The 26,294-nt window shown below is 39.8% G+C and overlaps 1 protein-coding gene across 2 annotated transcripts in view; it reads left to right on the top strand.

The window, feature by feature from the left end:
• The window catches only part of LOC143988804 (ephrin type-A receptor 3-like), a 321,049-nt gene that overhangs the window by 208,041 nt on the left and 86,714 nt on the right, over positions 1 to 26,294 (top strand). For both annotated transcript variants that reach the window (XM_077488668.1, XM_077488667.1), the window contains 3 exons: positions 7,334 to 7,401; positions 11,737 to 11,862; positions 21,121 to 21,306. In XM_077488668.1, coding sequence (XP_077344794.1) covers positions 7,334 to 7,401; positions 11,737 to 11,862; positions 21,121 to 21,306 — 380 coding nt within the window. The remainder of the gene's footprint in view (positions 1 to 7,333; positions 7,402 to 11,736; positions 11,863 to 21,120; positions 21,307 to 26,294) is intronic.

Below are 26,294 nucleotides of genomic sequence, written 5' to 3'. Positions count from 1 at the left end.
CAAGAAACAGGAAGCCAAACACACAGTGGTACACAATGGTTGATCAGCACCGCTGGCTTGCAGTGCGCAGGTTAATATAGGATTCCCTGATAGGACCTGGGGGGGAGCCACACTTAGAGGAGAGGTTATAGAAACCACCAGGTGGAGGTGGCTGGCCTCTTAGTCAGAACACATGAGGGGAGGTAAGCAAACAGAGGAAGATCACTGCATAACCATGACACATTCCCTCTCTTCCTTCTGTTCTCAGTTGCATAAGAGCTGGGGGAGGAGAAGCAGCAGAACACTGATCTTCCAAGTGACAGGCTGTGCCGGGGAGGCGTGTTAGGGCAAGTCTAAACATTGGAGGAGAGCAGGTTGAGTGCCCAGCATAAATAGAAAACTGACCATGCTGTGTTCTCCTGCTTAATGTGGTCAGCTTTTAATAGGAAAGCAGAGGGACTGGTAGGAACACCAGGGATTTCACACAAAAGAAGCAATACAAAGGCAACAGGATACTTTCTCGTATGAGTGCATGGTACAGCAGGCATATAAAATGCTGGGGTAAAAAGAGAGCCAAGAGGCCCAGTAAGGAATTTGCTATTGGCTCCTATACATATAATCACCTCACTGTTATTACAAAAATGTTGTTTTTGTTCGTAATTCATGTACTACTTTATTTATGAGCTCATCCTACAATTATGCGAAGTAACTAAATGTGGAGGTTTAATGAAAAAAATCTCTCAGTGCACAATATGTTGAATTATTTAGTGATGTTTTGAAATGTGACTTTACATTATATTTCTAGGAAAACAAAATCTATGTTGCTCTGTATTTCAGTCTCTTACTTTACATATTTTATGAGCAGTTCAGCTACACAGCACACGACTCTGTTTCTAGATTCTTAATCCTGTTATTGTGCTTAATAATATGATGAAACGATGTAAGAGAACCAGTTCAGAGCAATTACCGTGACATATCTGTAAACATGAATAATGAGGGTTTGTTGTCCAAAGTAATGGGTCACTGCATAATCCTGCAGCTATTACCAATCAGAAACCTGCATTAAACTTATTCAAGCCTCATAAATTGGGAAACTGGCTTATAGGAGAACAAACATGCATAGTTGGGCTGGATTATAGGAAGACGGGGAGCAGAAAGCTGTCTTTAGGGATACGGGGTCATTACCTAGGCACAATAGGTTTGAGCAAACAAAACTGGAGAAAAATGTCTCCATGTCCCATTCACATCTGTACTTAAAGGGTAACTCCACTTTCATGGAAAAAAAAAAATAGCAAAAAATAAAAAATAAATAGAATAATATAGTATATACAATTTCAACACAAGTCATATTGTATTTGAATGTTATTAAAAATTACTTTTCCTTTTCAATCTACAGCCACTGTCATTTTCTGTAAAGTGCATTGCAATATGGCTACCTGGAGGTGTTCTGTACATAGAATGTGTACAAAACGCCCCCCAGAAACATAATTTCCTACTTGTTATGATTGGCTCACTGATTTTCCAAGAAGTCCACACTGATACAAGAAAAAGGATACTAATGTTTAGTGGACTTTAAGAGTCACATAAGTGCTATATCTAAGATTTTTTATTTGATATTCACAAACTAGCAAAGATTCAACAATTGCATGCACAGAACAAAAAAATAGTTTAAAAAATAGTGCTAATATGGCCCACACTGCCTAACCACTAACATTCTCCAATACACACTGATACAAGTCAGATTTTTGGCATCACCTGCAACAAAAATGTCATTTTTTTGCAACTTTCCTCATTAGAGTAATTATGAAACCACTCCAATTAGACTGACTCAGAACATGGGCACAGAGGAACAAACAGAGATTTATTCAGAATAACAAAAGGAAGGAATCTGCAACAAAGTTTGTTAAAATCCTTGCAATGTACATAGATCACCCAGAGGGGAATGTTTTTTCTCAATAAAAGTTGAGTTATGCTTTAAACTGTATCTTCTGCAATAGAAAAATAATAGCCGGATTATATTCAGTAGCTATAACCAACACATTTTTATATTGGTTATGTATGGTCATGTCTGTGTGTAGGGGGGGGGGGGGGGGGCAGTTGATTGGTACCCAAGATGGAGTAAAAGTACACAGAGGCCAAGAAGGTGGCATAATTATTTTTTTGGTAAAGCAGAATTAACAAATCACATAGTTAGTAAGGTTGAATAAAGACACCAGTCCATCCTGAGTGAGTGTCTACAATTGTCCCTATCCCTGTACATTGCACATTCACATTGGTCCTTACCCTCAAGGAGTCCACAATCCAAGGTCCACATTCATATATTAGGGCCAATTTTGGACAGAAGCCAATTAACCTACCTGCATGTCTTTGGAGTGTGGGAGGAAACTCACGCAGGCACAGGGAGAACATGCAAACTCCAGGCAGGTAGTGTCATGGTTGGGATTTGAACCAGTGACTGTTTTTACTGCTAGGTGAGAGTGCTAACCACTACACCACTGTGCCACCACATTTTAAAGACAGCAGCAAGGAACTCACTTACAGTTCCAAACATTATGGCAATAGAGCCTCACTATCACAGGCAACCCATGTGTAACAGCTCTTAACAACGCTGGTGGTACTTTAACACAGTCTTTGTACTCAAGAGGGCACTTTGGTAGGCTACGTTACTGTAACAGATAACCATAGGAATCGGCCAGGTATGGCACATGCATACTTACGATTGTCCAGGCTGGATGAGATGTGGGGTGACCTGGTATAGGAATCCTCTCTCTGGGATTTTGTATGTTTCCTTTTTATGTGGGGGAGAGGAGATGTATCCCTACATATCTCGGCAGTAGTGGAAGGAGTTATGGTGGCATCAAGCACTCATTGACCTTTAATATCTAAAAAGGTTGCTTGGCTTCTGGTGCACTTGTTTTGAGGACCATGTGGTAGAGTGGAGTGGTGGAGGAAGATTGCAAAACAACAATAGTGTGGAATTGTGGCTGCACATAAAATGCCAATACGTGGACAAATTGTACACATATAGCAGTTTAAATAATTTAATACCCTTGTGGGAGTATAATGTTGCACTTAATTTGGCATGCTTCATAAGGAGTGTGTTTTGTTTAATATTATTAGTTTGTTGATTTGTTTTATTAGCACAGCTCTCAGATCTTTCTTTATTATTTCAAGTGCAATATTCAGGAGGCACTTTTTGAGTGGCAGTTGGTGTATGACTTTTTTTGTTTTTATTTTTGAGCACTTGTTGTAAAGTCAGAAGGTTGTTTTATCTTAATGCATTCTTTGCATTAAGATAAAAAGCCTTCTGTGTACAGCAGCCCCCCTCTGTCTCGGCTGTCCGGGACTCCTATCCTCATTGGCTGTGACAGCAGTGCAGTGCCATTGGCTCCCGCTGTTGTCAATCAAAATCAGTTAGCCAATCAGGAAGAAAAGAGGGCAGGGCTGGCTGGGCCATGGCTCCGTGTCTGAGTGAACACAGGGAGCTGTGACTGGGCTTGAGTGTCCCCATAGCAAGCTGCTTGCTGTGGGGACACTCAACATGGAGAGACCAGGGGACATGAACAGGAACCCGAGAAGAGGAGGAGTATAATACTCACATAATACATACATATAATATATTTCGTATTTCGATATTGGTATATCTTGTATCAGTATATAGTGTAGGCTGATTTGCTACATGCTAGAGTTTTCTAGACCTTAGTGTGAATTATATATTTTTTTATATTACGTATATGGATTATCGCATATTTGCTTTATAGCGCCACATTTTGTATTTTGTTATTGGTATATCTTGTATCAGTATATAGTGTAGGCTGCTTGCTGGAGTTTTCTAGACCTTAGTGTGGATTATATATATTTTATATTACATACATTTACTATTTGGAGTCTACTGTTTCTGCAGTGCCCATATTTCCCTGCTGATATCCCTGGCTCCCATTATACCCCCCTCCTTTCTGGGTGATGTGCAAACAGAATGCCCTGGCAGCATTTAAAAAAAAAAAAACATTTTTGAAAAAATGCAATACAGCAGTATATAAGAGGTTTGCCGTCTCTCGAAGGCTTTATTATTATAATGATCAGTGATATCACAGCCGTTATAAATTATTTATATGTGCTCAAATGCTCCACAATTATGTTCCATGAAATAATGGTGATCTTAAGGGTTGTATGTTGCAGAAACAATTAGCCAGAGCAATATGCAGAGACAGCAGATTTCTGCAGCTATTGACATAATACACAGAGGTGCTCAGTGAAGATTTACCACTGTGTAAATCTAGCATGTTAACACTATTCCCATGGGGAAAAAGGCTTCTTATTTTATTGCAATCACCTTATCAGCTATGGAACATCCATTTAGGAGTAATCCAATCTTGCGGTGTAAAATTGTAGGCCGTGTATTATTGCGTGTGTCACAGCAGTTAGTGGCATCTGGGGACTGTAAGGACACTCTATTAGAACACATGCTGAACACTAAAGTCACTCTCTGTTTTAAACTCTACTGAGTTTAATAGAGCAGCTGGGAAGTATAGAAAAGGTTTGTAGATATGTTGTGTGCATTAACATGTTATTGATGACGAGATCCTTAGACCCAGCTTATTAAACACCAGTCAAGGGTAACTTATCATTCTGTACCATTAAAGTACAAGACTTCCTGATATTTCTGAGGATGGGCAAAAACTTGCTATATAGATGTCAGCACAACATGATATGATGTTAACTGCAGGTAATTTTATTAGAAATGACTCCTCACACATTCTGACTTGATTTTAATGATAGGCCCCTATAGACTGTCTTAACTATACTGTCACTATAACCATAGATCTTTGTGGTTTAGGTTTTACTGCAGGAACATCAGCATTTTATGTGTGAGTATATTTTATGCTGTCTGGTTTGCATAAAAAAAAAAAAAAAATAATCATAAATCAATGAGTAGTCTGCTACCTGACATTTGGGTCTAGTTTGTCTTTCCACAATTCCTTGTCTGCATGTTCGGAGACCCTGAGTATGGCTAGGTTACCAAGTCAAAGGGAGGTGTTTTGAAGGTGTCCCAGATTCAATGTGCAGAGTGACTGCATTCACCCCACGTGGAGGGGGAGCATAGTCGGAATATAGGAGCTAGTTGGTATTCTGCATAGAGTGCTGGGAAAAACTGGTATAGTGGGTAACCCTATAGCAGGAGTTTCCAAACTTTTAAACAAAGGGCCAGTTTACTGTCCTTCAGACTTTAGGGGGCCTGGCCTGTGGCCAGTGTAAGTAGAAATTGACCCATGTTTAGTAGGAATAAACAATGTCTCAGGCTTCATGGTCAGTGAAAGTAAAAAAAATTACATAGTGCCTGTGGTCAGTGGGAGTAGGAATAGAGCCCAAACGTTAGTATTAGTGGGAAAAATAGCCCCCCATTATTGACATTAATGGTAGAAATAGTGCCTGTTGCTGTGGTCAGTGGGAGGACTAGTGCCCCATAGTAGGTATCAGTGGGAAGAAAATAAAGCGCCATTGTTTTTGTCAGTGGGAAGAATGGTGCCCCATAGTTGGTATCAGTGGGAGAAATGCTGCCCCCTCAATGAAATCAGTGGGAGAAATAGCCATATCTATCATGTCAGTGAGAGGAATAAAGCCCTACTGTTGGTGTCAGTGGAAAAAATAGGGCCCTATCATTAGTGTTGGTAGGAGGAATTTTGCCCCATCGTTAGTGTTAGTAGCAGGAATAGTCCAAAAGGCAAAAGGCTGCATCCAGCCCAGGAGCCACAGTTTGTAGACTAGTAATGTACCCTATAGCATTAACTTGTCATTTAAAAAAAAATCAAGCACATTAGCTTTGTATATTCATTCCATACTGAAAACTGGAGGAACCTATAGCAACATCTGGAGGAACAGTAGTTTTTCATGGAAGCCTGGTTGAGAATGTGAGAATGGCTGCCTAAGGGTAACAAAGTGTTAACAGAATTTGTTTTTTTTAAAGTTTAGTACTGTTTAGAACATCGTAATTGATTCAATAGTGACTTTGATTTTCATGTTTTCTATAGGTTTTATGTGCATAATTTTATGTCTAGAAACTGTTTTAATTAGTTTTGAATGGCAGTATTGTACACCTCTATATAGTATTGATATTAACAAAGTGTATTGTGAGTATGGCTTCCATTAACAACCAATTAGATACTGGATTGTACGTTAATTCAAAAAATAAAATAAGGAATCTGGTTGCAATGAAGCTCCAGTTATATTATGGCACTTGTAAATTAATCTAACTATAGCCTTGTTGTGTATAGCGCAGTGTGTGAGTCCTGTGCATATTCCAAATCATAACTGGTACAACACATACACATTATATTTATAAATGAAAATGAAAATAATGTCATTGGTTATATTTCCCCGGCTCCTCACAAACAAACGCTCACCTTTGAAAGTAATAGCAGTGTTGGTCTGAACAAAAAAAAGTCAGCACCTATGATAAAATATATGATTCCAACCTTTGCTAAATATAACACATGTTATTAGTCCATATTGCTTAAAATGTCTTTAAACCCAAAAAACTAAAATATAATACATTTCAGTTTGTCAGTCCCTAGATGTGGCGGTTGCATTATTTTACCTTTTTAAGGCTTTTTTTCCTTTGACTTTCACCTGGGGACTCTGACAATAACACCCTTCCAGTTCTAGGATGACAAAATCCTTCTGTATCAAGACAAAAGAAAATAAGACTACCAAACCCTGCCCTTCCCCATTCTCCATAGCATAGAGGGAGTTGGCTGAAATGTAATTGATTCCATCCAGTATGCACAAAGAGCACAGAAAGCTATCAGCTGACAAGATTTCTGGCAAGATCAACGCATTTCTTTCTTACTTAATTACATATGTGGCAGCCTTTGCCACCTCTAAATAGCTTTTTAGAGTGAGGTCAACAGCTGGCTGTGAGGCAATATGTCCTCTCCTCAGTGCCTGCTTTAACCCTGAAAAGCCTGTACCACCATGTAACAACCGTATGCCCCATCAGTTGCAGGGCAATTGTGGCACAGCCATTTTCGCTAGCATGGCTTGCTTTTGGCGATGGTACTTCCACCGGACACACATGGGGTATAATTTTTGCAGCGGCATGCTTATGACTCCCTCTGGCCGCTGTGGTGGGTTAGCAATCCAAAAAGAGATCCAACAAGAGAAGTTTATTGTTAAGGTTTACATATACTTTAGCACTTTAATGGATGGGAAAATAAAAACTTTTGTAAGTAAAGTATTAATGGGTTATATTTTGTGGTTGCAGCAGATCCTCATTTTAAAACCATACCCCACTTTTCATTTCAGTTGGAGTTCATATTTAAGTTGAATGCTTAGACCAATCATTCATGTTTTACAGGCACTGTGGTTATATCAAAGCCAAGCAAGACCCAGATGAAGATAAGATGCATTTCCAGCATGGAAGAGGTAAGAACTGGCTATTCAATGACTCCACATGGTCTCTGTAGAATGACTGGGCCCTCTGGCTGGCACTTTCCAAAGTACAAATGTGTATTACCTTCAAGGACTATAAAGACTTGGCCGATGCTCTTCATTTTACCACAGGTTTTCCATACTGGCAGAGTTTTTAGGTTCCGTGACAGATTAGAGCAAAGCTTTTCTTGTTCTGGACTTACCAATACATCGTTTGGTGTTGCCAGTTTTTCGTGTGAGCTTTAGAATATTCAGATTAACAAATCTGTAGCTATATTTTTTTCTTTTTTTTACCATTTATATAGCTGGTGCTGTGAACTTTAGTGAAAAAGTTCAACAACTTGTATAAATTTGTACCTTTTTTATTACAACATGTAGATTTGTAGATACTGTAATGTTGTCTACAGCAGGCATGATTCTGTATGTATTTGTTCCATGAAATAATTGTTTGTATACATAGCTTACAGAACGTCTACCACATTGCTTAATGTAATTTATCATGGTGTGTTCTGTTTTTATGACTGAAACTGCACAGGGCCTAATGTAACTGTTGTTATTTTTATGACTTTGTACTTTTGTAATGTTGTTTCCATGGTCATGCAAAAAGTGTAGTATACCTAGACACAGGGGAACATGAATGTACAGTTCTATATGTATTATTTGCTGAATGACACATGTTCCGTATGGAAAAGTCAAACATTTATGAAACCAGCTCTTTTGATAGAGATTGTCGCTGTATCCATCGTACCTTGATGTTGTTGTACAGTAATTGTGAATAACATTAAACTACAAGGTCAAAGAGTCAGGAGTGGTGTAGTTTCTTTTTGAAATATTTTTGTGTGGAATGTGTGCAAATCTTCCTTGTCATGTATCTTGTTGTCAGATAATGGGATGGCCAGAAATCTATATAACTTTTCCTATATTGTCATCTACCATATTCACATAAAAGTAGAGACCCATTGGATTCAAATATATAGACTTAGACATTGTGGACATCTGTTCTCTTATACTTTTGTTACCTGTATCATATATACAGTATATCATGGTTCCAAACAAAGGGATCAAGGTTAACTATATGATTCTTTAAACATTTGATCCTTTAAGAGGAACTCCAGTCCCCTGTAATGTTGGCCCTCTTTCCCACCAATGCCACCATCTTTGATAATCTGGCAGTGGCTCAGATATGCTGAAGGGGTTTGCACAGGCCTTTCGTTCCCAGCAGAACCCTGTGACACATCTGCGCTCATACAGGTATTTCCCATACAGGCACAGACAGACTGAAATCTGAAGCAGGGCTCTGCCAGGACTTGAATCCCTGTGGTACATCTAATGGCATGCATTCACTCATTATTGAGACTGCGCCCTGTGATGCGCCATAGATATCCTAGGAAGTATTGGGGGCTAATGACATTCTCACCTAGGAGAAAAGAAAAGTTAGAAACCTTAAAAAATTCCAAATTACGTATTATCTAATTGTGTGTGTGAGGGGGTGAGGGGGAGGTGAAAATAAGTGTTTCTTTAGGAGGAAGATGCACTTTAGATAATAATACCAATAATTAATTGCTTTATGGTCAGCAATAAGCTCAGTGGCAGAAAATCAGATATGCCAATGTTGCTAAAATATATTTTGTATTCTAAAAGCTATTACTTGTGCACATTCTATCTGCATTCTAAAGTAAATACCACTAGGCTAGTTTAAGATTGTATATATTCCTTATATAGGAATTTATTATTTCATTTTTATGGCTCTAAACAATTATGATTATTAGTTATTTTAGGTTTCAACAGTCTGTATTCATCAATGCTGTTTGCCAGATATTCTTAGCTTAGAAATAACGATGACAGTTTAAACCTTGGTAGAGGAGAAGTGAAGCCGGGGTAAGGTACTACTATGAGCTGGAAACTTCTTAGAAAACTATTGAATTTAGTGGAGTCAAATATCAACTAGTTTTCTAAAATAAAGTGAGCATATGAACAGTGGTAGTGTTTTAACACAAACATGGTGTAACTGCCTTTGTGGTTTAATGTCCCATAGTAATCCTTTGAATTTTCTGATAACAATAAGACCAAATGTTATATTTAGCTACCGAAATCAATAAATTGTTAATAAAGATCTTGTAAATACTATGATAAATTAACTGATCATGTTTCCCCTAAGTACTTTTTTAGCACTTTAAAATATAAGTAAGAAAGTAAAAGAAATAAATGTGTACATTAATAAAGAAGTTGTAAATAAATACATTCTCAAATTAAAGAAAGGTTCCTATTACATCAACAGCACCAAGTAATGTACAGAGCGTCAAATCTGTGTAATATCAATAGTTATGATCAGTCTTAAAAACTGGTATTTCAAATGAGTTTTGAGTAGTTGCTTGAAAGTTGAAACTCAGGCTGCCATCTTATGTTTGTGAAGGACTTTGCCGATGTGATATTTCTGCCAGTTTTGCCCTTCTTCCATAGCCAGTAACAGCTCTATCGACACAAACTCTTAATGTGCTCTGTGCAACAATGCAAACAAAGAGTGGCACATTGCTATGGCCTTGTGGAAGGGTTCAAATATACTAACTACAGCAGTGAAAATTCTCCATGCCATTGTATTCAGCTCACTAATACTTACGTAAAATAAAAATACCAATTTTTGGATGAATCAGCCTTAGAGATACTAGTGTATGAATACATACATTTGTGAACTTTTATGTCTGAGAGAATGCTGTGTAGTTTGCACTCATCAGTGGATTTTTTGTAATTAAAATACCTATAAAATTAAGTCAAGCAAGAAATATTGTATTTTGAAACTGTTTTTGGACTTTTTTCTCTTATTGAAAATTCACAAAAAGCCAAGGCTGCTATCTCTGCATTGACTTCCTCTGGAGGTCAGAGGAGAAAGAAAGTCTTATCTCTCCTCTAGAAGGGGACTTCATATCTCTTTCTCTTTTTTGGAAGCTGTTTAGACCAGATGAAACACTTCAAGCACCATCTTAGATCCTTGCTGTGTGTCACGTATTAGGAGTCACAGGGGCAGAACCAGTTTTGATCTCAAAGAGCTTTTATTTGTTTCATGGCTGGCAATATACACATTCTCCACAGATGAAAACACTGGAAGGTGTAAAAGAGACAACATTATTTTTGCAGAACCTTTTGGAAAACTGGAACTCTTGTGTGTGATTAGATAAGATTGGTAAAGTGCTGTGTGTGGGGATGCATCTTTTCATAAGAGCAATTGAATTGCTTGCATAAACACCCAGTGTAGATAAAAAAAAATGTACACTTGGCAACAGCAGAGGATTCTGGGAAAGCTTTCTGGCTCATATGATGTACAAGAAAAAAAGGACTCAGTTACCTGTATAACCTGCCTTCTCTCTCCCATGTTACTTAGAACCCATATTATTAAGGGAGATTTTTTGTGTGTAAAATTTTAAACCTTTACAGTATAACTGATAACCAGTCTTGTCATGACCTATGTTCCTCCAATACTATATTAAAGTGATTTACTCAATAATTTTGTTTTGCTTTTTTTTGTTATACTGACATTGGTATACCGTTAACTCTTCTATATATGTTAATATACGTTGGCACAACACAGTTTAGAAGCATTGCACGTACAACTAGCATCTAATGCCTGCAAATATCTGTACCACTTTCAGGTATCCGTAAGTAATATCACGTTAGCTTCTAGTGTCAGTTTATGCTTAGTCTGTGCTGTCAGAATAGTGCCAGCTTCTGCTGCTTATATTGATGTTTGTCTGCCATCAAGCAATCTGCTCTAAAAGGGCAAGAGCATGCCAAAAGTGAGAGAACCTGTGTAATCAGGATGTTGACCTCTCAGAAATGGCTGTCAAGACTGTTATTGAGGACCTTTCCATTTTTATTAGTGATCCGGTTCTCCCTGATGGTTGACAGAAAATGTGGCGCAGCTGCACCTAGATAAAATGAGCAGTAAAGGGCACCTGCAACTCCGTAACCAAAGAGACAACCCGTAAACAAAACACACTTTCTGGAACCTTCCCAGTATTAGAGCCTAAAACAGTTGTCTTAAAGGCCTTGCTGTTAACACGGTCCTGAATAAAATATGTACTAATCTACGTGCATGTAATCTGTATCTGAACATGTACCATCTAAAAATTAAGGTACATAAAATTAGTAATAAAGAAAGCTAGAGGCATACAAAATGTTGGTTTCACTCATGGCTAGGGCATGTGTCTTTTTTCAAGACATGGTTCAATAAGGTGTATGTAATAAGCTACCGAATGTTGGGGTGTTTTTCTGCCTATGTAAGGAATAATATAAGCCTGTATGCTCCATTTAACCTACCTGTTTTTGTGTTGCTAGTGAAGCTGCCGGGGAGCAGAACCTATATCCACCCACACACATACGAGGATCCCAACCAGGCTGTACGGGACTTTGCCAAAGAGATTGATGCCTCCAATATCCGCATAGAGCGGGTGATAGGTGCAGGTAAGAGAAGCGGAGCTTATGCATTTATACGTTACATTTGTAGATGTGCATGACGGTAAATTGTATCTTTGCTTCTTCTATAGGGTAATGCACATTGCCAGTTACAAAATGTCATTCAAAATATATCTAAAGTCGAAATGTGTTGTTTTTGTTGGTTTTAGAAAGGGCAGGCAATGGTAAACTCCCATTAGATCTTTTTTATTGCTGTCTCTATAAAATTTATGAGATTTTTCTTAACTTCCTACTTTGCAAATAAGATCAGGAAGTTGGAGGAAATCTTTCCAATGTAAATAAAATCCTGAACAAGTGTCCACAATGGAAGATCCATCCATCCTTGTACCAGAGACAACACTTTTAGGCCAGATGCAGTGGGGTCATCTGGACAAGTATAAAGAGTGAATCTCCCCAGCGGTGATACAGGCATCAATAAAAATCTTACAGAGGTTCATACCCTTCTCTATGCATCCAAAATTAAAAATATTTGATTGGTTAAAAAGAAAAAAAGTATAAAGTCTTAAGGTTGAACGACATGAGTATGACCACCTCCATTACAGGCTCAAAGCATTACACTCATGGTTGGATGCTCTTTATGGATTTCCTCAGTTTCTTCAGGAAGACGGTGATAGTGGGCTGAATGAAAAATTACTGAGGAGCTCAGAAGGAGCTTGCTATACTAACTATGCTAAGTTAGAACAGTGATCTTACTGCTGAGCTATTGTCATTGGCTGTCAGTGCTGGTCGGACACTGGCTTTTCAGCACGTCCATTTGACAGAAGCCAGCCATTCGGACAAGCTGATGTACACATGGGCCAAATATCGTCCAGTTTCTGTTGGGCTGGCCAATACCAGATGATATTCGGCTCGTGTGTGCCAGGCTTGAGACTTATAGTCAGTACAGCCTGTACTGTTACTTGCAGGTAGCTTTATAGGGAAAATTATATTCCTAAAACCTTGCATCCTCTTAAGATAATGACCACCTGTGTAACAGGACCCGTTAGGATGCCTTAAAGGGGTTGTAAACCTTCGTGTTTTTTCACCTCAATGCATTCTATGCATTGAGGTGAAAACTTCTTGCAGTGCAGCAACCCCCCAGTGCCCAAGTTTTACTTACCTGAACCCTCTTTTTCTCGCGCTGGGGACAAGTACACCAGCTCTAGCCAGTGTCTCATATCTTGATTGGCTAGATTGATAGCAATGCAGCCATTGGCTCCTGTTGCTGTAAATCAAATCTAATGAAGCAGGGGAGGGGCTGGGTCAGGCATTCGTGTCTATGGATGCAAATGCTGAACTCTGGAGCATGCCCACAAGGTAACCTCCTCAGAGAAGTGCTTCCCCTAGAAGGTTATCTGATGCAGGGAGGAGCTGCGAGAGCAGCCAGGGGGACCCCAAAAGTGCAGAGTCGGGGCCACTCTGTGCAAAATGAGCAGCAAAGTGGAGGTAAATATGATATGTTTTTTTTTTTAAATAAAATAAAAAACCCTTATAATCACTTTAAGTACATTTGACATTTGCTCAATGACAAGTAGATGAGGCAGAAACTGCTAATCTTTTTTTTTTTTTTCTTGCATTTCAAAGTTGCTGATTCTCTGAAGCCTCTTTGCAGCAACTGTTGTTTAAATGCATGAATTCCAGCTATGGTGGCAGGACATTTCCTGATAGAGACAATAGAAGAGGTCCATATGACAATGTGACAATACAGAATCCAAACTAGGAAATAGGGATGAGCTCTAGTTCGAGTCAAACTCATATTTGACTCGAATATTGCCTGTTCGCCTGTTCAGCGAACAGTGAACAATTTGGGCTGTTCGCAGCAAATTCGAAAAGCCGGAAAACACCCTGTACAAGTCTATGGGAGAAATCGAAAGTGCTAATTTTAAAGGCTAATATGCAAGTTACTGTCCTAAAAAGTGTTTGGGGACCTGGGTCCTGCCCCAGGGGACATGGATCAATGCAAAAAAAGTTTTAAAAACTGCAGTTTTTTCAGGAGCAGTGATTTTAATAATGATTAAAGTGAAACAATAAAAGTGTAATATTCCTTTAAATTTCGTACCTGGGGGGTGTCTATAGTATGCCTGTGAAGGGGTGCATGTTTCCCGTGCTTAGAACTGTCCCTGCACAAATTGTAATTTCGCAAGGAAAAAAAGTATTTTAAAATCACTTTGAATTGTCGACTCAATGAGTGTTCTCTGTATTACGGAGCCGACAATTCATTCATTGATAAAAAAAAAAAGCATGGGGTTCCCCTAAATTCAATTACCAGGCCCTTCAGGTCTAGTATGGATATTAAGGGGAACCCCGCGTCAAATTAAAAAAAAAAAATTTACGCGGGGGTCCCCCTAAAAATCCATACCCGACCCTTTATCCGAGCACGCAACCTGGCAGGCCGCAGGAAAAGAGGGGGGACGAGAGAGTGCCCCCCCTCCTGAACCGTACCAGGCCACATGCCCTCAATGTTGGGAGGAGGAGTCTGTGACCCCTCAAAGCACCATGTCCCCATGTTGATGGGGACAAGGGCCTCATCCCCACAACCCTGGCCGGTGGTTGTGGGGGTCTGCGGGCAGGGGGCTTATCAGAATCTGGAAGCCCCCTTTAACAAGGGGACCCCCAGATCCCGGCCCCCCCTGTTTAAAATGGTAAGGGTTTTGTACCCCTACCATTTTCACAAAGAAAGTGTAAAAAATGGTTAAATAAGACAAACACACTTTTGAAAAATTCCTTTATTAAAAATAAAAAAAATAAAAAAAAGATTCCAGCGGTGCTAATCCACTCTTGCTATCCAGCGATGGATGATCATCTCTCTGGGGTCCAGCGATGTCTGATCTGATCCAGCAAAGGGTGATTTTCAGTCCAGCACAGTCCATCCATGTATTCGTCTTCTGTCTCCACTGAGGAGACACTGCGGGGATCCCAGTGCTGACGTTTGTTATATTAGGGCGGGGCCACCCGTCACCTGACCCTGCCCCCTCTGATGCTAGTGAGGGAAGCCAGGAGTTCCCCAATGACGTATGGGTGGCCCCGCCCCCCTCTGATGTAACGCAGGTTTCCGTTTTATCAGAGGGGGGCGGGGTCACCCATACGTCATTGGGGAACCCCTGGCTTCCCTCACTAGCGTCAGAGGGGGCAGGGTCAGGTGACGGGTGGCCCCGCCCTAATATAACAAACGTCAGCACTGGGATCCCCGCAGTGTCTCTGACAGTGGAGACAGAAGATGGATGCATGGATGGACTGCGCTGGACTGAAAATCACCCGTCGCTGGACCCTGGAGAGATGATCATCCGTCGCTGGATAGCAAGAGTGGATTACCACTGCTGGAATCTTTTTTTTATTTTTAATAAAGGAATTTTTCAAAAGTGTGTTTGTCTTATTTAACCATTTTTTACACTTTCTTTGTGAAATGGTAGGGGTACTTTTGTACCCCCTTACCATTTCAAACAGGGGGGGCTGGGATCTGGGGGTCCCCTTGTTAAAGGGGGCTTCCAGATTCTGATAAGCCCCCTGCCTGCAGACCCCCACAACCACCGGCCAGGGTTGTGGGGATGAGGCCCTTGTCCCCATCAACATGGGGACATGGTGCTTTGAGGGGTCACAGACCCCCAAAGCATCCTCCCAATGTTGAGGGCATGTGGCCTGGTACTGTTCAGGAGGGGGGGTGCTCTCTCGCCCCCCCCCCCTCTTTTCCTGCGGCCTGCCAGGTTGCGTGCTCAGATAAAGGGTCTGGTATGGATTTTTAGGGGGACCCCCATGTCAATAATTTTGACATGGGGTAATTGAATTTAGGGGAACCCCACACTTTTTTTTATTTTTATCAATTAATCAATTGTCGGCTCCCGTAATACAAAGAACACTCATTGAGTGTTCTCTGTATTACGGGAGCCAACAATTCATTATAGCCGCAAGTGATTTTAAAAGACTGTTATTCCTGCAGAAATGACACTTTGTGCAGGGACAGTTCTAAGCACGGAAAACATGCGCCCTTTCACAGGCATACTATAGACACCTCCCAGGTACGAAATTTAAAGGAATATTACACCTTTATTGTTTCACTTTAATCATTATTAAAATCAATGCTCCTGAAAAAACTGCCATTTTTAAAACTTTTTTTTGCATTGATCCATGTCCCCTGGGGCAGGACCCAGGTCCCCAAACACTTTTTAGGACAGTAACTTGCATATTCGCCTTTAAAATTAGCACTTTCAATTTTGAACGTTCGAGTCCCATAGACTATAATAGGGTTCTAAAGTTCACAGGAAGTTTAGGTCTGTTCGCAGGTTCTGGTGCGAACCGAACAGGGGGGTGTTCGGCTCATCCTTACTAGGAAACAGGAATGAAGCATTGTCAACTTAGTTCTGTAAGCAGTTATTACTTGGTATTATGAAAGCTGCAGATTTAAAGATATTGAAAATTATTTTGAAGTTAGATTAAGATGTTAATAAGATGCTTACATCTGATTGGATTTACATAAGCATTAAAGCTGCAGGTTTAAATATGCAAAAATCAAATCTATCTATCTATCTATCTATCTATCTATCTATCTATCTATCTATCTATCTATCTATCTATCTATCTATCTATCTATCTATCTAATCATATTTTTCTCTTGCTTGCCAGTGTGACATTTGGTGCTTTTGATCTCCAAATCCCCTGTTCCATTAGAAATCCTCCTATCAAGTAGCTTACTACACCATATCATCCCTCCATAGAGTGGGCTCAGAGTGGGCTTTTGATCAGCAACATCCCCAATCACATTAGAGTCTTCTTCCCATAGAAGGGTCTTAAGTACTTTTGTAGAGAGTACGGACCTGATTACTGCTGCTCTGTCCATTACCCATTCATTGCCGAGATGTTTCTTCTCATTGAAGTGGGAAAAGAACAAGTCTCAACTCCGTGACTTTGATACTAATAGCTCCCTAATAACATTTTAATGGTAAGGCATCTAAATTCTGCACAGGAAAGCTAAAAGCAGGAAACTTGCCCTCTTGAAAATGGTGTACTCTGGAGTATAAAAGTCTGCCCACTTAAAGTACACAAAAAATCTAACAGAAGAAATACCTATTCTGCAGTATTTAGAGCTGGGGGGAGAGTTGTGTATAACCAGATTTCTTCCCTTGTGTGTGAGAGGCAGTCTAGTGTGTCCGGATAGAGGACGCAAGTGTTTGCCTTAAAGTGAGCTGATCATCTGCGCACATGAAAAGATTTTTTTTTGTAGCACATTTTACTAATGTATGTAAAAATTCATAGTAATTATATTAGCTTCTGAAATATTCCACTACCATGGACCTATAACTTCCACACAATCACACAATATGTTAACATTTGCAGAGGTATGGCATATAATTAACTCAGTATCAGTATATCTTTGTGCTAAAATTAGATTATCATTTTCACAGGTCTGCATAATGTTTCCCTAACTAGGGCAGGACTATTAAAAGTAACAAAGGAACTGACTGCCCTCTGCAATACAAACAATGTGTTCAGGTAATGTGCTATCAGTAATCACTGACTGCACACTGGGGTGCTCAGGGGTTCTAACCGCTCCAAATTTGTTAATAGCCGTTAAAAAAAAAAACTGTAATGCCGCGTAGACACGACAGGACTTTCTGGCAGAATAGGTCCGACGGTCTTCCCGACAGGACTCTCAGCAGAGTTCCGATGGACTTTCCAAATGAACAGACTTGGCCACACTCAGACACACTAAGTCTGATCGTAAGTTCGTTCGTTTTGAACGTAAGGATGTAAACGGGACTAAACAAGGAAGTTCAACTAGCCAGTAGCCAATAGCTTCCCTTGCGTCATAGACAAACGGTTTTCCCAATTTTAGTAGGTCAGAATTGAGTCCGTTGAATAGATTTGAAACATGTTTTATTTCTAGGTCCGTCTGATTTTTTTTTTTCGAAAAATGATCGGACTAGCCCACACACAATCGGATTGTCCGACGGACTAATCCCTTCCGGGCTACTCTGCCAGAAAGTCTGGTTTTGTCTACGCGGCATTAGTGCATCACTGCCATTCCAGGACTAGCCCACTTATTTTATTATAACCAGTCTAAAACTGCACAATGTTTCAGGCAGGGTTATACCTTCATCAGGTGTTTTAACTTATTTAAATACTTCTAGAAGTGCTATAGATGGACTAAGTTTGCCTGAAACATTTTTGCAGTTTTTGATCCACGATGATCATATAGATGAGATGCTCCACTTTTGAAATGCTTGCCCTCTGGACATTCTTGTTTTAAAAAAGGAAAGGCAACACTCAGAGGTAGACACACATGAATGACAAATTGTACAGTCACATTTTATCAGCCTGAAGACACGTCTGCTGGGTGTCCATCCACTAAATATGTCAGCTGTGCTAGCTAGAGTTTATTATTTGCTTATTATGTGCTTATTATTTGCTAATTATGTGCATAAATGCACTTAAAGTCTAAAGCATATCTAATTACAAAAACAAAAATGTATATATTGCAGCTTGCAAGTTCTTAGATGTGGAGGCTGCATTCGTTTTCCTTCTTCCGGCTTTTCTCTATTATTTATATTTGGTAATACTGTGAATCGCCCACTTCCCTTCCCTTTGTGTCTGCATTTACTTCTCCATGGTATCTATAGAAGGATCAGGGCTTTTTTTCAGGGGAAAGTTGGTGGAACTCAGTTCAACCACCTCTGGCTCAGACCCTTTGATGCCTGCTCACCACAATCACTTGAAAACACTGGCTTCTGTGTTTACAAGTGACAGCTCTGCACTGTGTATGTAATGCAATCCTGGTATTTAATGCCCCTTTAAGACCCTCCTAATGTTTTCTTGAAATTTGACTGAACTCACCCACTATTTGATGCAATTTGGAGGGTGTGTGTAGGGGGAGGGTTTTTGTGTCTGGTTAAGTTCCAGCACCTATTGTTTGAGGAAAAAAAGCCCTGAGAAGGATCCATGGTTATCTATGATTCCATAAATGGAGGATGGGCAGATGATGGAAAGGTCCACCTCATCTATTCATAAATTATGTTTCATTCATTCAAGTTTCAGTACAGGAGGTGGGCCGCAAAGATGAGCATAGTCGGGCAATCTTGATGAGTGCCTGTCACAACTCCCTCAACTATTAACCTCTCCAAACCAGATGATTATGGTAGCCAGGTTGGGGGGCTTTGGAGTAGGAGAATTTCAAGTAAAGCAGGATCCAGCAGCAAAAGGGACACGTCCGAGTAATGGTAAGATATGTTTTTTGTGCTGATTTTTTTTTAAAATGTAGGCCTTAAAGAGGTTGTAAATCCTTGTGTTTTTTCACCTTAATGCATCCATTGGCTCCTGCTGCTGTCAATCAAATCCAATTATGTGAGCACCGGGGGAAAGGGGCGAGTCATAAATTCAGTGGCTATAGATGCTGAATGCTGGACTCGAAAGGTAACCCCCCTCCAGCTCCTAGGGGGTTATCTGATGGGGGGAGGAGCTGCGAGAGCCGGGAGGGCTGCCGAGGGACCCCAGAAGTCGGTGTTCGGGGCCACTCTGTGCAAAACTAACTGCACAGTGGAGGTAAGTATGACATGTTTGTTATTTTTTTTATATATATATTTTAAGCTTTACAATCACTTTAATGTGTTTCATTAGCCTTCTGCTTTTTGTTATGTAGGTATGGTTGGTGTCTAACTGATTAATATTTTATTGTATTGTATATTAGTGTAACCAGGTAACTTCATTACAGCCAAAATTATGGAGTATAAACCAGAGTTGGCCTTTGATAGTTAAAAAAAAAAAAGACCATGAATGTTCATTGCTTTAAACTACTCTGCCAGGCTATTTACAACATGGAAATTCTCTGAAAGCATTGCCTAATAGGAAGTATTTTCTGCATTCCTTTTAGCTGATCTGTTTTGTGTCCATTTGTCTTCAAGCTGAACTGTAATATGTTACCTCCCATGAATGCCTAGCAAAATCTTGAGATTTAAATCTGAATGTTTTATTATAAAATGAAATGAGAAATGAGGGCAGCACTATGTTTATTATCATTACTACATTATCATATACAATGTGAAGGTCTTCTTCTGCCCATAGACATGGAATATACTAGCTGGATCAGGAGGTGCTAATCTGTTGTCTATAAATACCATGAATTGTCTGCCCATATGCTATAATTCTTTTAAATATATCATCTACTGCTCTTCTGTAATATATAAAATAAGTGGTTTCACATATAATGTAGTGCATAACACGTTCCAAAGAGAATTGCGTACAGTTGTTTATTAAGATGTAGCAATAACATGAAACAATAGAAGAGAGGGCCCTATTCTTAAGGGATAAGGGGTTGAAAGGTAGGGGAGGTGAGTAAGCTATATATGAAATAACAGCGTGTATCTTGCCAAATGAAAAAGCAGTGATTGAACTTTTACTGTAGATAATACAATGAACCTAACGGTTTCAGGGGTGGATAGTGCCATGGGAGGCAATGCCAGAGAAGGCAGAGACAGATGAGATGTCCAGGATGCAGCTGTATAAAGCTGGCCATAGACAGCTGAAATCTCTACCGGTTCAGCAGGGACGGGTCAAGATTTGAACCATGTAAGGGCAAGATGATTGCACCCAAGTTGATCCATTGATTGACTTGGGTACAACCAGCTTGTCAGATTTGTAGAATACAGTTACTGCCAGAGGCTTTAGCCACTAGAAGTATTTACTATGTTCTCCCAGCACCCCCCTTTCCTCCGACAGAACATGACAGCTCCATGGGAGGCACTCCCTCACCAACACTGGCTGTGAAAGTAAAGACAGGAAAGCAAATTGTACCATTTATGACCGGCTTATGAAAGTGATTAAGTGTGGAGGACAGGAGAAGGTCATGTGGAGAAATTATGTGGTATTGGGACAACATTTGTCAATTAGCAGGGAAGTATATAAAAGAGCAGAATGACAGAGATAATTGTACGTTAAAGTTAAAACTGAATTCTCTGAGGAACTTGCATCCAGGGCAGGAACCAATGAATGGAACAGCAAGTGAGAAGCAGGAAGGTAAAGATTGAATAGAATGGGCCATTTATGGCCATTATAAGGCAGTGAAATAATATGCTTAGTGAATACCATTCATTCTCTGTCCTCTTCCATTGTACCTGTGCTAATTGTTGTACAATAATGCATTAATGCAGATTTTCAAATGCCGGTTTCACATAATGTATGCAGAAACATGGCTGAGATCAGATCTACATACACCAATGCATTTATTGTGAGGCCATATGTGTTTCAAAAGTAATGGACTTTTATCTCTTTTTTATTGTACAGGTGAGTTTGGAGAGGTGTGCAGTGGATGGCTGAAATTACCCAGCAAGAGGGAGATCTGTGTGGCAATTAAGAGCCTTAAAGTTGGCTATGCTGAAAGACAGAGGAGAGACTTTTTAGGGGAAGCCAGTATCATGGGGCAATTCGATCACCCGAATATCATCCGACTGGAAGGAGTCGTCACCAAATGTAAGTGCAGTTTTTGATAATGAAATAGTGTATGCACATGCTGATAGCACAGGCTTCCACAATGGCTTGTTACCTTTTTAAATAATGAAATCTACCTGGAACACATATATGACAAGAGATAAGTGAGGGTCGGACCCTGGGTGACTTTCTTTTATTGTGGAATGTAGGATATTATATATCACTTATTTCACCAAAAGCAACCAAGGGAACCTTTAACACAGATAGAGGACAAATGCAACAAAATGGCCTTTTCATGGTAGGATGGATTTTTGAAGGCTTAAGAATGTGTACCATGAAAAGTGTGCCAAAATGTCAAAGTAATTGGTGGACATGGTGAAAGGTGGGTGTTAGTAAAGATCATGGATTATTGGAACACACAGCTTTAATCATCCAGCATCTGCTTCCCTTGCAGGACTCTGCATTAGGTCACATGACATCTCAGAGCTGAAAGTTTGTGTTGGAATATTAGCCCTTGTACACACGGTCGGACATTCTGAGAACCAAATCCGTTGGATTTTGTCCAACGGATTTTTTTCCGAAACTGTTGCATACACACGGTCAGACAAAGTTGGCGGAAAATCTGATTGTACATAATGTGATGACGTTATTTCATTACGACGGGACTATGTTCAGGCTAGTAGCCAATAGCTTTGCTCTAGGAATTTGATCTGAGCATGCGTGGCACTTTTTCCGTCGGAGTAGGCTACACATGATCGGAGTATGTCCGATCGGAGCATTTTGTCGGAAAATTTTACGGACAAGTTGGAAAACTTGGTCCGTGGGATACTCCGACGGAAACAGTCCGATGGAGACCACACACAGTCGGATTATCCGACAAAATGGTCTGATAGGACACATTCTGTCGGAATCTCCGACCGTGTGTACAAGGGCTCACCCTCTGCCTGGGGCTGGTATTGCAGATCTGAATGTGGGTTAGTTATATAAGGCCCACCAAGTGTGACTGTGCGTTTCACTCTGAGCAATGTCAAGTATATCCCTTTAGGGCTCTGCAGCCCAACAGTTATTATAAACACTGGCCCAAGGGGAAATGCTCCTCGCCCCAGCCTTCCCCTGATCCAAAGCCTTTCTAACTTGTTAGAAAAACCTTTAAGGGTATAAGTAGTGATGCAAATGGATTTTCTAAGGACAAAAAGGAATTTAGGATAAGTCTTAGAGATGATTGTTACAAGTAGCAATGACATGAGGATGCTTTTGAGAATGGGCAGGTGTCAAACAGCCATAATTCCTGGAGAAACATCTGTCTAAGGTTGGATTACGGTTATTGCCAGCCATTACACAACTACAGTAATCATTGAAACAATTTCCCACCTATAAGCTCTGTGAATGTCTCTGATCATAGACACCTCCACATCGCATGAAAGTCTAAAAGCATCCTTATCGTATCACTTTATTGATGTTTTTATGATTAGAGCAATCCACAGAACTAGAGATGCTCTGCAGAATAATGAAGAGGATGGTTAGTTATATTAGAACTATGAAAAGAGACAGATGCATCCAGAGAGCTACATTTTATTTCCTGAGCATAGCTACACCTGACTGTTCATAGTAGTATACTGACATCTTCTACAGAGCTTAAAGGCATAGACCATCTTAAAAATAAATAACTAAATAATAATAATACAATGAAAAGAGTGCATTTATTACATTTTTGCATTCAGGCCTACAGAACAGGTGCAGTGCACAGACTCTAGCATTGTTTACTCCCAGTCCCAGGTCCCAATAGAGGTACAAGCCATCTGTTACATGGCTAGAGGAAGATGTGCATTGACTACCATTGCAATAATGTCTTAGATATGGATGCAATATGAAACATGGTCTAAAAAGTGCACTATGCCTACATTGAGACATGAACATTTTACATTTACAAGAAACAGCTGCCGCAATGCTGCAATTTGCACTACACCTTAACTTTCTGCCACTATCAGTAATTACTACCAGTGTCTTTATTTCCTGAATAGCTCTAACTCGAAGCCTCCAAAAATGCAAGCTAGTTATTCCCAGGCTCTGAACACAACCTCTCTTCATCTATCAGAGTGCCAGTTACATGGCACAGAACCCGTAAACTCTGTTAAAGGTTAATCAAATGGACAATCTGATTTTTCACTGTTTCCTAGATTGCATTAGCAGTTTACTGACTTTTTGTACTTGTTGCCTGAAGTTGTTCTTTAATGCAGTATAACCAGAAAACAAAAACATGTCATGTACAAAGTGATCTGCTATTGCTTTGAGAAAATACATTCCAACAATTTATTGCAGAGATATAATTGTATGCTTCTGTATGGGAGGGGACGCCATGTTTTTCTCCCTTAGGCTTTAAAGTGGCTTGTGACATTCAGAACCTAGAGGGATGCAGAACTAAGCTACGCTAACATGGTAGAAAATTCCAAGGAACAATATTTTATACAAACTTAGCCAGATGAGCAGTGTGCACTTTTACATTGCCGATGGCTACTGCATTTGCTGTTGGCAGTAGGGTGGAAATATGAATTTACATGAAGGGTGTATAAATGTACTAGTTATAATAAACCAGGGCTCATTCAGACATGCTAGAACAGAGAAATTGAGGAGTAAAGCATTGCAGGTATTCAGATTCCAAGAGGTTTTTTTTTAAAGAGCAAATTGAACTTGAAAGGTGTGATTAGAGGGCTCATACACACAGGCAGCTGGGGGGCACTGAAATCAGGTGGTTTTGCAGTGGTTTTACCCCCTCCCGATCCCTCACCTAAACTAGGGTTTTCAGGTGCTCAGGGCTGTATCCAAAATGCTTTGCTGCAATGCAGCTGCAAAAATGAAACAGCATGTCACTTTTTTCGCAGGTGGTAGTATCACCATGCGGTAGTGGCACAATGGTTAAGAATTTTGAGGGTTAAAGAGGGCAGGGAGAAGGGCAACATATCACCATCTCTTTGCCTGTCAAAGGCCCTTTGCAAAGTGATCCCCGCAGATCGCTGGCAGTAAGACCTAAATAATGAATGAGCCCTTAGTTTGTTTGTTGTTGTGTTTGTTGTGGAGAAATGATCACAGTTGAGTAACTTGAAGTAAACAAGGTTTTACATTGCTACCTACAACCAAATACCAATTAGAATTTGTTAGAAGACAAAAGTGGAAAACAGGACACAGCTGATCACATGGTAAAGGGCCGCTGTGATTGGCCCAGAGGGCACGCAGGGAGTGGATGTGGTTCTGGGAGGAGGTCCCAAAATGAGAGAACCACTCTGTAGCCATCTTTCAGCTATAGTGTGGACATGAAGTGGTTAATAATGGATTAAATAGGTTGTTGGGTGTTTGTTTCCATGTTAAAAGGTGATTCCAGCTTATACCGGGTAAAAATAAAAAATAAAAATATACAACCTGGATCAACTGCTTGGTAGATAACAGACATTTATTAACTGATACTGTATTTACTGTATAAGCCCATCAACATATAATACATAGCCGTATCTGGGGTTGTCCACATGACTGAACCAAGCATATGACAGAGGGGGAGGGAAAGAACCTTTCAAGCTAGTCACTTAGGTAGGACAATTTGGTTATTGTAAAATTCAGCTTTATTGTAGAAAAATGCCCAGTGAATTCCTTCACCAATCAATCAATCAATCAATCAATATACTTTAAAGCTCAACCTCAGCTTTGGAAAAAAAAAAAAAGCAGCTCTTACTGCAGTATCTCCAGCACTGTCCCCCACTGAATCACTTATGTAATACAGTGACTATCCTACCCCTAAGTTAAATAATGCCCAGTGTCATTCAAACCACTTACTGTTAATCAAGAACCGCCACTCTTATTGGCAAGTGGGGCAACATCATGTTTAGGAGAGAGAAGTCTGTAATGCAAAAACTAAAAAAAGCTACTCTTAGCAAACGACGCTGCAATAAAAGGTGTTTTTGGAAAGAATTTATTATTGAAAAATACATCATTTTAAGTCAGGGGCCTGACTGTGTTCCTTTAAAATGCTTACTTGCAGTGTTTTTCATTATATACGTTATTTTTATTCACTTTCAATGTGCCTTTGCTAGAAAATTTGACTACTCAAGGACAAGTGATTTCGCTAACCTAGCCAACTTCCTTCTTGCACCTCTCCTCTTCTGTCTTCTGTTCTCAACTGTTAATGCTGGCCAAGCTCCTCTGCCTCTCCCTTCAATGCTCTACTGAACCTTTTATGCTTCTAACTGTGAATCTAGCAGAGTCTGTCTGAGCAAAAAAAAAAATAGTCATTATGACAGTTTTTATGTGGGTGAGTGTATTATTGTTACAATTATTCCCTAGTCTCCTGTGACGGCTAACACGTTTTCTCACACGTACAAGTTATTCTGAATCAGGTTGCAGTGACCCAGAACAAGAGAGAGCAGTGGCTGCATTGCATGCCCCTTTGGGAATAGTATATTGCTCTATGACCATTACAGTGTGTTTTATAAACCTGTATTAATTTAGGAATTAAATAACAATCTAAGAAGAGAAGAACTTGTTGAAATTAAGTGTTTAAATTTCCCCTTTGAAAAAAAAAAACCTTAATTGTAAATTAGCCAGCATTCTGTAACAGTCTTGCTTAAAGTTCTCTTGAGCCCAGACTAAAGACATTAAAGTCATATTAAACCCAAAAGCCAGCATTTCTTATATTGCAGCTTACAAAATCTTATATGTGATGGCTGCGCCTTCTTTTTTCATTTTCTTTTTTGGACTTTCTTTTCTTTATTTTCTGCCAAGTAAGTCTGTTTATTAAAGCGGAAGGAAACCCATCAATCTAATGCCCCATACACACAGTCGGAAATTCCGACGGAAAAAGTCTGATCGGATTATGTTGTCGGAAAATCCAATCGTGTGCAGGCTCTATCGGACTTTTTCTGTCGGAATTTCTGATGGAAAAAGTTTGAGAACTGGATCTAAAATTTTTCGACAACAAAATCCGATCAAAATTTTCATGATCGTGTCAAGTGAATTCCGACGCACAAAGTGCCACGCGTGCTCAG

Source organism: Lithobates pipiens, unplaced genomic scaffold, assembly GCF_037356315.1.
Source record: "Lithobates pipiens isolate NorthernLeopardFrog02 unplaced genomic scaffold, aLitPip1_a1.2 Scaffold_18, whole genome shotgun sequence".
NCBI classification, from domain to species: domain Eukaryota; kingdom Metazoa; phylum Chordata; class Amphibia; order Anura; family Ranidae; genus Lithobates; species Lithobates pipiens.
The sequence above is the reverse complement of the archived record's forward strand: the minus strand, read 5'-3'. Positions and strand labels throughout refer to the sequence as shown.